Genomic DNA, 13,764 nt, shown 5'->3' with positions numbered 1-13,764 from the left:
CCTCCTAAAGATAAGAGTTATGCAATTTGGGAGTCTTTTAGATACACCCACTGAAGGGGTACTCCAATTGCCTCACTCTGCATCCCTGTTCAGCATGGAAGAAGCCAGAGCAGTCTGAGTCCTAATTCCCTGTCTGCACGTTGGGTAACCTCTTCAGAGGATGATAAGAATAGGAGGTAGGAATTAGCTAGGCAGTTAGGGAAAAAAAGACCCCAAAGAAAAGTAGCCAGTTTCTTGGCTAAAACAATGTCCTTGGGCCTCTTAGCAACATACTCCATTCCAAAGGCCAAAAATGTCAAAAGTATTTGGGAGCTTTTATCTAATCCTTAAAAGACTTTAGGTTTACCTCTTCAGAGGGGGGAATGTTAGGGTAGCTAAAAGCCCCATAAAAAATAAATAAAAGAAGAAGAAAGAGTACATTAAAAAAAAGAAACAGAGGTTGTTATCAGAAAAGAAGTATTCTCAAGATATGTGAGGCAATATTTTAGGACCAACTTCTCTTTTCCAACAGAGTCTTTACAGAATTATAGATAAGACTACAAGTCCTAGATCTAGCTTGCTATTATCTTTCAGAGTGATTGTATAATGAATTAATACATGTAAATAATTCAATATAGAACTTATTCCATTATATGTTAAAATATCTGCTTTTACTAAGGAAAAAAAAATCTAAGAAGTCAGTGGATAAAGTGGCATGAAACTTTTAAGACAGCACTGAATGTTTCAAACTTGTAAGTGTTCAACTTTTGAATATCTCTACTATAAATAAAGTTTGAGTATGTACCCCCCCACACACACACACACAAAGAAAAGACTCAAGACCTGGTGTGGTGGCATAGACCTTTAATCCCAGCATTCAGAATACAGAGGCAGGTGGGTCTTTGTGTGTTTGAGGCCAGCCTAGTCACCATAAGGAGTTCTAGGCCAGCCAGTGCTATATAGTAAAACCCTGTCGAGAGGGGGGGGGGAGAAGAAAGGAGAGAAGGGAGAAGAGACTTTAAAATTGAAATAAAAGAAATACGGGTTTTTTTTTAGATTGGTTTCTGACTCAATAGAATGGGGAGGGGTGGTGGATAGGGCAAGTGGGGAAATTTGTCTGTGGATTAGATGTGAGAGTGGCATTGGAGAGCATTGTCAATTTTGTTAAGTGTACAGCTAAGTGTATAGCTTAGTCCTATAACACTTGCCTAACAATGTAGGAAGACCTGGGCTTGATCCCCAGAACTGAAAAAAAAAATTAATTCTCAAAAGGGGGGTTGAGCAGGGGTGGTGGCTATTCCCAGCACTTGGGAGACAGAGGCAGTCAGATATCTGTGAGTTTCAGGTCAGCCTGGTCTACGTATCAAGTTCTAGGCCATCCAGGGCTATATAGTGAGACGCTGTCTCAAAAAAAAGAAAGGAAGGAAGGAAGGAAGGAAGGAAGGAAGGAAGGAAGGAAGGAAGGAAGGAAGGAAGAAAAGAAAAGCAACAGATCAGTTAACTATGGCAAAATATTAGTCATTATTGAATCTGGTGTGTGGGTCAACTGGTGTCCTTGGAATACACTATCTAGTATCTACATATTCAAAAAGTTTTGTCTAAAAGAAAAGAAAGCTCAAGCTCATTCTGGATAGAACTGAAATAGCTGTTTGCTCTATTTGGAGGTGGCCCAAGACTATTCCTCTTCCTTGGGTCTCCCCACACATAATGTCCCTGTATAGACATCAGAAGCAACAAGTCAGATAAAAACCACATCCCACTGAGTGAAGTGTCAGGCCTGGACAAGGGAAACAAGACCATGGACATCTGAGCCACTTTAATAAGAGCAAAGACAAAAGGCTCAGCAGGTAAAGGCACTGAATGCCTAAACGTTTGACCTGAGTTCAATCCCCAGGCCAGGACCTACACTGTGGAAAGAAAGAACCAACCCCTACAAGTTGTTCTGTGACTTCCACACATATGCCATTGTGCATCCCCTTCCACATAAACACATACACACACATACATACACATACACATACACAATAAATAAATAAATAAATAAAATGAAATTAAAAGTAAAAACAGGTTAAAACACATCATTAAAAATAATTTTTAAAAAGTGATTTGTAATTTTCACGTGCTGGTCTTAAGGATAACAGTGAGACACCAGAAAGAAAAGTCCTTTTGGGGAGGGCATGTGGGATTTCTGAACCTGGAAATCCACTACAGAGAAGCAAGAGGAGAGAGGCTCCTTCCATTAGGGATGGGTAGAAAAAAGCCACAGATCCAGGATAAGCAGGGAGAGATCATACATACCTCCATGTAGCTAAGAAAACATTAAGGAATAGAGGGATGGTGTGGGGCATCTGCCTAACCCTGCGGTTAAGGTACAGAGGCTGAGAGGAGCCATTATTGGTGGTTCTCTGAGGCTTCTCAGGGAGTGTCAGAAGACAGAGGAGTACTTCTGTTAAGTGGCAAGCGTAAGCCAGGAGTCAGGCAGCAGCAAGACCAACCCACTTTGTGAAGAGGCTTGTATCACAGGAAGCAAAGAGAAATTAGTGGCTAGAGAGACCATCTGGCAAGACAGATACAAAAGGGCATAAGAGAAGATTCTAGAATCTTTTGAAGTCAGAGATGGCTCCAACCACGTTATATATTGACGTAGTTCAGCAAGCTAAAGTAAACAGATGAGTTTGTGTAAAGATGGGAGAACCACAGAATCATGACTGAAAAGCAAGAGCTTCAGAGACAGTCCAAGCTTGTCTGGAATCCTGTCTCAGCAGCCTTCTCTGAGCCTAGTTCCTCCTCTGCTAAGTGGGATAATAATGGTGTGGATGTCAGAGCTGCAGCTCAGTGGTAGAGTGCTTGCCTAGCATGAGTGAGGCTCTGGGTTCAATCCTCAGCACTGCAATAAAGAAATAGCATGGATTTCAATAATACAAATTGATTAATGGAGGAGAGATGGGGGAGGATGAGAATTGGATCATCAAGGGCTTGTAAGTGGTATGGATGGGGACAGAGAGGGGTACCTGAGCTCTCCCGACCCAGGAACGCCTGGGCAAAAATCTCGCCCACCCAGGCCTGCAGCTCAGAGTCCTGTTGCACTGATGCATCACTGGGATAATAGTAGTTCACGATCTCTGAGACAAACCTGCAAGAAAAAGACACTAGTGCCCCTGGAGTAACCCTGGGCTTAGGCCAGACCAGGCACCAAGGCCCACTGCCAAGCAGGCAGGGGAGAAGCAGATGGACAGAGTCTACCACTGAGAATCTCCAAAGAGGGAAGGAGGTTCAATAGGACCTGCAGATCCAGCTGGAGCTAGTGCCTAGGTTTCCCTTAAGTCCCATTCCCCTTCCTGAATCAAGGAGGTTCTGGGCCTCCTCCTTGGAGGGCAATGCAGAGGAGACTCTGCATGTTGTGTGTCCTCCCCTCCCTTCTCAGCACCCAGGATGAAGGACACTGCTTGCCTGGACAAGCCCTGGACCTCTGACTCTTCTAGACACCATGCCTCTTCCCTTCCTCCACTGCAATTCGGTCACCTCCTATTTCACCCTTGGGAATTATGCTGCAGTCTGAGAACACCTGGAGTCCCCAGACTCAAGCACCCCAACTGACATGAGCACGGGTGCCCACACTGCCCTCCAGGCCTGGAGACCCTGGTAAGATAGGAGGAGTCCAAGCCCCGGCACCTCTCAATGGCCGCCCAGATCTTCAGGCCATCGTCTCGGTAGTGGTAGTTCGGGATGGTCAGGACGCTGCGCGCCCTCAGGCTATCAGGAAGGCAGAAATCCCTGTAGGTGAAGTGGGCCAGTCCGGTGCTCATGAGGTAGATGAGGCCGCGCCTCCCGATGGACGTGACCTGCGGACACAGCATAGCTCGACTCCCCAAGTTCACCCATTCCCTGTCACAGTGCCTAGACTAACAGCTCGGCTCTGGTAGGAGCTTATGCACTCTACCAAGCAGCCCAGGACCAAGGATCAAATACCCACACGGGCCTCCCTGACGTAGGCTGCGAGGACTGCAGCCCTACGGTGTGCAGAGGAGGAGACCCTAAGATACTGATAACTAAAAGAATGACCTGAACTCTGGGGAGACAGCTCAGAATCAGCTGGGGGCAGCCCTCGGTTAGGACTGCTGACCTATCCATGGAATGAATGGTGTCTTGAGGGGGGTGGTACCTGCGGATGGGATTAGCCAGCGGGGCAGGGAATTAGGGTTGAGACAAATAGAAAACTGGTAAAGTGAGGCGTGGCTTGTGGACAGAGGCAAGCAAAGACAATGTTAGGGTCTGGGGCACAAGAACGGAACTTGTGGGTGGGGGCAAAGCATACTCAGGGGCGGGGCCTCAGGGTCACGGCGGGGAGGTTGCACCTTGTCCACGAGACCGTCTGGGTTGAGCAGCGTGGCCCTCGCGATAGTGTTCACCTGCAGCGTGTAGCGAGTATGGGGAAGCAAGAGCTGCGAACCGGATGAAGTCACGTGAGCCGAAAGTCACAGCTGGCCTGCAGGCCCCGCCCCCTTTAGTCTCGACACAGCTTGTCACAGACCTTGTAGACCGGATGGCAAAGCGGCAGCTGGCGCAGTGTGGCCATGGAGAAGGCCTCGCACAGCAAATGCGTGCACAGAAAGTGCGTGTTGTTCTCGTGCACTAAGAACTCAGAGTTGCGCACCCACGTCTTGGCCAGCAGCCAATCCAACTCGCAGTCAGTAGGCAGAAAGATGGGGTTCTCCGGCCCTGGAGTCTGGCTGAGCTGCGCGCGAGAGTAGTAGTAAGAGGTGTGGCTCTAGACTCTGAGCCTGCCCCTGAGGCTCCACCCCCTTAAGCCCCGCCCCAAAGCTCACCTGGATGGCCAAGGGCAGCAGCACCCCCTGTGGGTTGAGCCACAGCAGGCAGAGAGGAGCGGCCACGTACTGTTGGCGGCCATTTAGGCAATTGACAGGGGCCTCAGCCAGAATCCAATAGTCCGCTAGGAAGATGTTCCCCCTCTGGAGAGGGCGCACAGAGACTTAGCACGCCCTCTGCCCCGTGCCCCACTTTTCTCTCGGTTCTCTGTTGCAAGGAGAGCTAAGGTTCCCAGTTTGAGACTGAGCAATTCTTGCTGCCTGCACTAAAGGCCAATGCTGTGTCCCGCACCGCACCCTTCCAGAATGTCCGGAATGAGGTCCAGATGCGTCTGTCGTTGTGAAATTTCTCAAGTGGCCTCTGGGTGGGACAAACCAGCTTCCTGTGCTCCTCCCCCACCATACCTTGCCCTTCCTACTCCCTCAGCTCAGAAGGAATCCCCTTCTGAAATCTGGCCTCAGTGTATCCAACAACAGCAAAATCAATACCAACCACAGCCCCTGCCTCTGGAGAACACCTGAAGGCTTGGTTGTCCTGGAGAGCTGGATCATCATCACCTACCCCACATCCTCAGAGTTCCTAGTCCTCCAAGATCCTTCCTACTACACCTGCTGTCCTAAAGCAGCATTCTTTTACTTCAGCACTTGGGATCTCTGAGACTCCAGAAGAGGCCTCAAAGCATCCCAAGCCTCTCCACATTTGTGCTCTTTGAAAGGCAGTCAGGAGTGCCCTGAGGATGAAGCCCATGGGCCTGGGCTGTTCCACCTCTACCCTCCGTGTATAGCTTTTGTCCATAATGGCAACCCACCTGCCTTCCTCTTATCAAGTCCACCGCCAAGGTCCTCACCCACCTCTAGTTCTGTCTGCAGGCAGGTGCCTGGTCCCAGCAAGGGTGCCACCATGTCATTGGTGACAGGCAGCTTGCTGGGCAAGCTGGAGAGACCATGGAGCATGACAGGATTGACACCATTCAGGTACTGGTATCCAAAGAAGCTGTCCTCACACCAGTGTTCTGTGACATATTCTGGGGGGCAAGGGAAGGAACCAGTCAGTAAGTTTGGAAACTGCTTTCCCAAATTCTAGTCATGCCCTGCCCTTTGTTCATCATTGCAACTTCAGTTTTCCTCCCAGTGACTATATAACTAGGTCTTCAATTAAGTGCTAGACACTTAGGGGGTCAGAGAGATAGAGCGGCTTTCCCACTTGAGTGTCAGTGCTGGGACTGGAACCAAAATCTCCCAAAGCCCAGAACAACTGATGAGAGGAGTAGGGAAGGGAGTCAGGTGCCCCTGATCAACATCAGGACCCCCTAAATGATGACCATGAGCCTCTTCTGGGTTAGCAGAGTGTCTCTCTAGCCTCACAATCCTATTCTTGTCTGAAAAGGTGCCTGGGTTCCTGAGAGGAATCTGGAAGATATCACCAGTGAAGCCAGACCCCAACCCATTGGAATGCAGTAGTCTCCCTGAGAACCCTGACCCAGGAAGAGGAGGAAGGGGTAGGAACATGAGGTACAATAAAGGACAGGTCCTACATACCTGAAGTGAAGGTCTTGTGGCACCAGAAGATGTTCCTGATGTCATCTAGCTTCTTCCAGGAACCCTTGCGGTCTAGCAGCCCTCGAATTTTCATGCCCAAGGATCTGAGGGGCAGGGGAAGGTGAGAGCAGGAGCTGGAGGCTGTTAAAGGCCATTGTGACCCAGCCTGGAGGGAATCAACAGGGTCATTCCCCAAGTAGATGTGCCTAACAATCCACATGGGGGAAAACAGTGCTTCAGTGAAGCTCTGCAAACTGCAAGTTCTGCTTCAAATGCAGTCATTCCTGGAGGAATGACTGCACATGGGCAGAGGTGGTACCCCTGGTGTAGACAAACCACCCTCACTGAAGTTTTGACCAGCTTTCTCCAAACTCCTACAATTTTTTAGACCTTCGATGGCTCCTTTCTGCCTACAGGACAAAGCCCCAACTTCCAAGCCTGGCTAATCCATGGTGCACCCCTCCAGCAAAATTATATAACCTTTCCAGCTTTTTCTCTCACACCTCTTTGCTAGATAAGGCCAACCAAGGCCTACTTCCCAAAAATAATCAAGAATATACTTTGTTCACTCATGGATTGGTGAAAGTAGAGTTGGTGAGGTGGTTGGTGAGCTATTTTGCTTTGTAGATCTCTATACTGTTTGAATTTTTATCATGAGCATCAGGAAAAAGTAAAAAGCCTTTAAATTAGATTGGTTCTCCCTATTTATAGGGATTTGTTCAAGCTTAGTCTCTGTTGAAAAGTTACCTCCTACTACTATGAGGTCTATTTGATCCTTGGGTGCAACTCAGATGCAAAGTCCCTTATGAAGTCTTACCTGATCTCCCCTAAGACATATGCCTTGGATCTTTCACAAAACATTCACAATTCCCTGTGTTTCATTATAAACCCAGTGTACACATATTATCTCCAATTCTACTGTGAACTCTTCAGGACAAGGACACCATTCTGCTTGTCTTGACAAGTACTCACCAAATGCGCTGAACCCAAAGGAAAGGGAACCCAAACAGGTAGGTTTGTAACAAGGGGTCAATAAGGATGACTGATGTAATGAAGCTACTATGCCCTGAAGAGTGTAGGCACCTGGAGAAGGCAGGAATAGGGGGCTGGGAGGTGGATTAATGATCGTACAGGCAGGGATAAGGTCATCTGTGCTCACTAAGTCCTTGCTCATTCACTGCACAAACATAAGCTGAGTGCTTTCCAGTCACAACTGGGGAAGATAGGAAAAGTTGGGCAGAGTTGGGCCTAGTGGCACAAGCCTATATCCCAGCTACTGGGCTGGCTAAGGCAGGAGGATTGAGTGTTCAAGGCCTGCCTGAGCTACAGAGAAAAACTGGCAGAACTCAATTATGAATGCAGAGGCTGAGGTGAATAAAAGTATGAAAAGAGGTCTTCCTTTTCCAAGGGCCTGCCATAAATAATCTTCACAACACCCTATAGTTACCCTTGTTGACTCTCCCTAAACACCTGTGCAGCTGCTCAAGATCAGCCTCCTCTTTCTCTGGCCTTGCTTAGAGTCCCATACTGGTGGTTCCTTTTATTTTTATTTTTTTTTTCTTGGACCCTTTCCTGCCTAGACCTGCACTCTCCTCTAGGACTCAATGCAGGATCTCTCTCTGTCTTCCCAGATGCTCCACAGTCATGCCCAGGTTTCAAAATGTGTTCTTATCCTTGTGACTGCCTGCACACTCTATCCATCATACTCCTTAGTGCCCACTCCCCAACCTCCACATCCTCTTCCACTTGTCCTTTCCTGAAAGAATCATTCTAGATTCACTGAACCAGGAAATGACAGGCCAGCCTCCTCTGGGTCTCCACACGTCACTCTGCTCCAGTAGTGAGTTAAGACTTCTGCTCCCCACAGAGCAACTGAATAACTGTCCCCATCCTGGATTTGGCAGTCACTTACTGTTCCCTCATCTCTTCCCTCCCAGGCTTGCTTCAATCCTGTGTCTCTCCCTAAGAGCAACCTCCTGACCCCTTCTTCTCCATGTACACAGGGGGTAATTGGACTCCTCTCTCCAGTCACATCACACTTAACAACACCAGCTATTGACTGAAACAGCTAAAGGCTGCTGTGACCATTCATTAATTGTATACATAACTCCTTAGTAATCCTGTGAATTCCTCCTGCCAAAGGATGTCTTCAAATACTACTACTAATAATAATAACAACATCTATTGAGAAATTCCATGCTTGGTGTTATTTCATTTAATTCTTCTTAAAACTTATGATACTGCCAGGCATGGTGGTGCACGCCTTTAATCCCAGCACTCTGGAGGCAGAGACAGGCAGATCTCTGTGAGTTCAAGGCCAGCTTGGTCTACATAGTGAGTTCTAGGCCAGCTGGAGCTACTGGGAAATCCTGTCTCAAAAAAGACCAAAAAATAAAGACCAAAACAAACAAACAAACAACCTTATGATGTTGGAGTGGGTGTGTCATTTTACCATCAAGGCAACTGTCCAGAGACAATGTAAAAATCAAAAATCTAAAAAACATGAACTTTGGAGTTTGAATCTGAGGTAATTTGGCCCCACCTCTTCAAGGCCTAAGGGCATAGCCTCTATCCTGCTTCGCAGGGTCCTTAGGACTATTCTCTGCTCGGGGTAGGTGCCCTGAGGAAGAAGACTAGGCGGACGAGAGAAGACTCAAAGGACCAAGTAAAGGGAGGCTGGGAGGAAAGGGGGAGCATGAGAGTCTATAGGAGGGGAGAAGGGGCAGAGAGAGGGATTGGGGGCTGTCATGTGAGACATGCATGACAGGAGCTGGGGAGAAGGGACAGAGAGGCAAAGTGCAGGGAGGGCAGTGTGCTCACGCAGGGATGGCATTGAAGATCAGTGAGGCTGTCTTGGTGGCTGAGTAGCGAATGTTAGGCTCCATGTGCAGCAGAGATGGGATGTCAATTTTCATGGGAAAGCCAGGCAAGTACCGGTTCCCAGGGCTGAGGAGAAGGGGGCATAGAGGATGAAGACCAGTCACTGGAACCCACAGCCTGTCCCCCTTAATTCCTTTTCTCAATCTTGTCCCCAGAGTTCTCCCCTCACCATTATCTTGACCTATTCTTTCTGCTCTGAATCTAAACTAATTCCTCATTTTTGTCTTCTCTGCTAGACTCAGGACCAGGTCCCCCTCTGCTCCTAACAGCAAAACAAAACTGTACTTCTTATGGACTCTGATACTGGCCTCCAGGCTACCGAGCCCCTTCCTCTCAGCAGACCCTCTATACCCCTCCCTTCCACCTGCTTTCTAAGCCTTTGTTCTCACTTGTCACCCTGGTCTTCACAAGGTGCTGTCTTGGTCAAGGCAAATTTCTTATCTGACTCCATCTCTTCAAAACTGCTGACATCCACCATGCGAGGGAAACCAGGGGCATAGATCTTCCAACTGCACAGGGAAAGAGGTAGAAGTGGTAGGTCAAGCTTGGGATAAACAAAAGCCTTAGCTTCTAAAGCTATGACTTCAGATTAAAACACCAGAAACTATCTACTACTTTCTGGGCATATAACAAAGAACTGGATTTTTTTTTTCCATGAAAGCACTGAGCTTCAGATAGGAGATGGAACCCAGGGCTCGTGCATGCTAGGCACATGCTGTACTATTGAGCCACATCCCTAAGCCCCAGAATAGCACTTCAGGATGACATAAATACCCACACTGGTTTATAGATGGGTTTATATTACCATTACAATAATAGTAGTCAAGTGTGGTGACACACATCTGTAATCCCAGCACTTTGAAGGTTGAGATAGACCAGCCTGGGCTATGTAGTAAGACCCCCACATCTCAAAAAAAGTATGGGGAGTTTGATGGACTAAGATTGGTAAATACTAGTGCCATTTCCAAAAGTGGGGTCTGGGTTATATCAGGGGCAATCAGAAGTTGAGAATGGTCTTGGGGTAAGTGTTGGATTTGGGGTTGTGCTAAGGATCAAACTCAGGGCCTTGAGAATGCTATGCAAGCTCTCTACCACTGAGCCCCAGTTCTGAACAATTATTGATATTGGTATCCTGGGTCCAGACTCAGGATCACTATTAGAGTGGGCTTGAGCTTAAATGAGGATCCTGGCAGGGTATGGTGGCACACGCCTTTAATCCCAGCACTTGGGAAGCAGAGGCAGGCAAATCTCTGTGAGTTAAGGCTAGCCTTGTCACATAGTAAGTTCCAGACCAGCTCTGAAGGGAGACCCTGTCTCAAAAGATCAAAAACTAGATAGGTAGGTAGATAGATAGATAGATAGATAGATAGATAGATAGATAGATAGATAGATAGATAGATAGATGAGAATCCTGATCAGAATTGGGTCCCCAAGGTTTCAGCTTGGAACTGAAGTCAGAGTTTGGAACAACCTGAGTAAGACTGAAGAAAAAATAAAGATGGGACAAGAAGTTAATTAGACTGCCCTCACCGGTAGCATTCTTGTCGGGCCTGGAGTTCCTGTTTCCTGTGATCCAGAAGGAGGGGAAGGGAATCCTGACAAATGGTTCTCGCTGTGGGGAATGAAAATGGCTCTTCATATAAATCTCTTTTCAAACAATGCTTCCTACTGCAAACGTTGCCTGAACACTCTAACCCCTGAATGCAACCTATGCCAACCCCATATGCATCATATGGGGGCCAGCTACATGCTCTTTGTTCATCCATCATGGATTTGAGGCACTAATACCCCCAAATTATAACTGTTTATGTCTTTGTCTCTTTTCTAGATGATACACCACTCCTTTTAGACAGAAGTCACATTACATTCATTGTTTGTCCTCCTAGCATCTGGCTTGGTGCCTGGCATCATGCTCTTGATAATGGCTGAATAAATACGTTTTAATGAAGCTATGCATGTGCTCTATGATGAGTGGAGGTTGATAATGAAACTATGAAGAGCACATTATGGGCTGTGGGGTAATGTTCACTTGCCTCACCTTAACCTAGAAAGCTTGTCTTTCATCTCTGAGACTCATTGAGAGAGAGGGAGAGAGAGAGAGAGAGAGAGAGAGAACCTAGTGTTACCTCTGTGGAACAAACAGCTCTGGAGGCAGAAGGGGCTCACACCAGCATCCTTTAAATCCAAAATCCAACAAGAGAGCCTAACTCATCTCCCTCACCATCGAGAGAGAGAGAGAGAGAGAGAGAGAGAGAGAGAGAGAGAGAACCTAGTGTTACCTCTGTGGAACAAACAGCTCTGGAGGCAGAAGGGGCTCACACCAGCATCCTTTAAATCCAAATCCAACAAGAGAGCCTAACTCATCTCCCTCACCATCCCCACTAGAAAAGCTAGAAGTAAGGAGCAGAGTCTCTGCAGTTAATTCTCTGAACATTCAGGCCTTTTCCACCTGTTGAAATCTAGCTAGTTAGCAAGTTAATTTCAGAAGAATGTCCTCTGAGGGAAGCTGTGGAGAGAAGTTGCTGGGTATGAGAATGTATATCTGTCTACATGAGCCTGTCTGTGCACTTCAAATGGTGTATGCTCAGAATTCCAGAGTTCCTAACCCCAATTCTATTTCCTACACCCTGGATTCTGTGAGACTCCATCCCTAATTCCCAATCTGCATGTCTGTACAGTCCTTGTTCCTGGCCCACCTGTTCCTGGCCGCAACTCCGTGGTGCAGTAGCCCTCAATCCACTGATAGCAGGGGAAATGAACAACAGAACCATCTGGGGCAGTAACACTGATACGACTGCAATACCAGGGGTCCTTGCGGAAGAAAGCGAAGCGCTCCTTGTGTAAGCGCAACAGTAAGATCTCGCCCAGCTCTGCTGCACACCGCACCTTGTACTTCTGAACCTGGAGTGATGAAGGTAGCAATCAAGCCAGTGAGAGGCAAGGCACCGCCAAGGCCATCCTTGCGCTTCCCAGAAAATCACTAAAGCTCAGAGTGGGGAAGGGACCTGGCCAAAGCCCAGTGTCAATGATGGGAGGAGCCGGGAAGCCAGGGTAAGCCCCAGGAGCCCCTTCCTAGTGCTCCTTCTCCACAGCCCTGTCTCAGGACAATTGTTACGATGTATCATCTCCCACAAGGCAGGAACCACAAAGGAAATGGTAAGCAGGTTACTGTTCCGCGGGATTTGATGATTCCAGCAAGAATGAACCTTCCCTCTTTCAGGGTGCCCTGTGAGGTCTGCCCCTCATAGGTCCTGCCTCTCCGATGTACTCACCGATCCGGAGGCGAAGTCCCTGCCAACTCGATCCAGTCTCTGCTTGGGGCTCTCACCACAGGTGCCCACCAGTGTCGCATGGATGTTATCCAGCGTGCCAGCCTTCAGGTAGGGACCAGTGGTCACACACAAGCGGTACACTGCCATAATGAGACCCAACGCTGGACAGAACAGTAGCTGGCCTAGAGGAGGTGAGTTACAGGTAGGACAGTGTGGGCTCCTGGGCAGAGGGCTGGGGGCTGGGAAAGGGTGGGTCTGAGGAAGGGCCCGGCTCTGTCTGGGATGTTCCTGAGCTGTCTCTCACCGAAGCCCAGCTGGTGGCTCAGGTGTCCTCTTCCCGCCCACAGTCTTACACCCTAATACTTGTTTGCTTGCCTCTGGCACAGCCGGTCCCTCTGGCTGGTTCACCCAGATGGATATCAGGAGCCTGGGTCCATTGGGGAGGGAAAGAAGGAGGGACCAAACTCTGAGAGGGAGACAGGGAGGAGGTGACAGATATAAGATTGGGATTGGAACACTGCCCTCCGCCTGGTCAGACACTTGGCTAATGTCCCGGGTCCCATGTCTGTTCACTCTCCAATTTACCCCCAGACCCTTTTCCTCCTGTTTCCCAACCAGAAATGGTTACAGAGCACCAGAATTCCTACACATAAATCATCCACGTGAATCACACTGTACATAGGTAAGCTGCCCTGGCTCATAAATCACATGTGACCGCAGCCACAATCAGGTGAGTAGCACACATCTCAGCACAGGGCAGGGCAGTCAGGAACAGCTCTCATACAGCCTCCCCACACACTCATCTCTTCCCCACACCTGGTCCTCTCTGTCCCCAGTATTTGGTATTCCCGACCTCAATCTCTCCTTTGGGATAGGTGGGGTCAAGAGAATGAACTCCTGCGGGGCAGTATCTGGAGACCGCAGGTGACATTCTTTCCGCTGCAGGTCCTTCCTCACCCTGCTGGACTGTGGGTAGCAGCCCGGGTGCTTTAGGTGTCTGGGATCTGGGTCACGAGGGCCAAGAAGGAAGGATACTTTCTACCAAGGAAACCCACAGCCCGCCGCGGCCCGGAGAGGCCAGGCCAGGCTCGTCCGGATTCCTGCCACCGGGACGCTCCAGCTCCTCCGAACCAGATCCGCTCGGCTCGAAGGGAGGCGGAGAGGCGCAGGCAGCCGCGGCTGCCTCACTGGCGTAAAACTAAACCTCTTCAGCCCTCCGCGCTTACGTAGTTTCTTTCCACTTGAGCGCTCCTGCACTTAATTACAGA

At 48.6% G+C, this 13,764-nt stretch overlaps 1 protein-coding gene across 1 annotated transcript in view; it reads right to left on the bottom strand.

The window, feature by feature from the left end:
- Window positions 1–13,688, bottom strand: part of Aloxe3 (arachidonate lipoxygenase 3) — a 24,048-nt gene extending 10,360 nt beyond the window's left edge. The window contains exons 1-13 of the mRNA XM_008855765.1: window positions 13,454–13,688; window positions 12,497–12,962; window positions 11,921–12,125; window positions 10,755–10,836; window positions 9,614–9,733; window positions 9,165–9,290; window positions 6,345–6,448; window positions 5,658–5,830; window positions 4,806–4,949; window positions 4,511–4,714; window positions 4,335–4,421; window positions 3,652–3,821; window positions 2,991–3,112 (exon numbers count right to left, since the gene is read on the bottom strand). Of these exons, the coding sequence (XP_008853987.1) occupies window positions 2,991–3,112; window positions 3,652–3,821; window positions 4,335–4,421; window positions 4,511–4,714; window positions 4,806–4,949; window positions 5,658–5,830; window positions 6,345–6,448; window positions 9,165–9,290; window positions 9,614–9,733; window positions 10,755–10,836; window positions 11,921–12,125; window positions 12,497–12,643 (1,684 nt within the window). The 5' untranslated portion in view covers window positions 12,644–12,962; window positions 13,454–13,688. The remainder of the gene's footprint in view (window positions 1–2,990; window positions 3,113–3,651; window positions 3,822–4,334; window positions 4,422–4,510; window positions 4,715–4,805; window positions 4,950–5,657; window positions 5,831–6,344; window positions 6,449–9,164; window positions 9,291–9,613; window positions 9,734–10,754; window positions 10,837–11,920; window positions 12,126–12,496; window positions 12,963–13,453) is intronic.
- Window positions 13,689–13,764: the final 76 nt, after the last annotated feature.

This window comes from Nannospalax galili, unplaced genomic scaffold (genome assembly GCF_000622305.1).
Source record: "Nannospalax galili isolate Female #2095 unplaced genomic scaffold, S.galili_v1.0 scaffold146, whole genome shotgun sequence".
Lineage (NCBI taxonomy): Eukaryota > Metazoa > Chordata > Mammalia > Rodentia > Spalacidae > Nannospalax > Nannospalax galili.
Note: the sequence above shows the minus strand (reverse complement) of the source record. Positions and strands in the feature narration are given on the sequence as shown.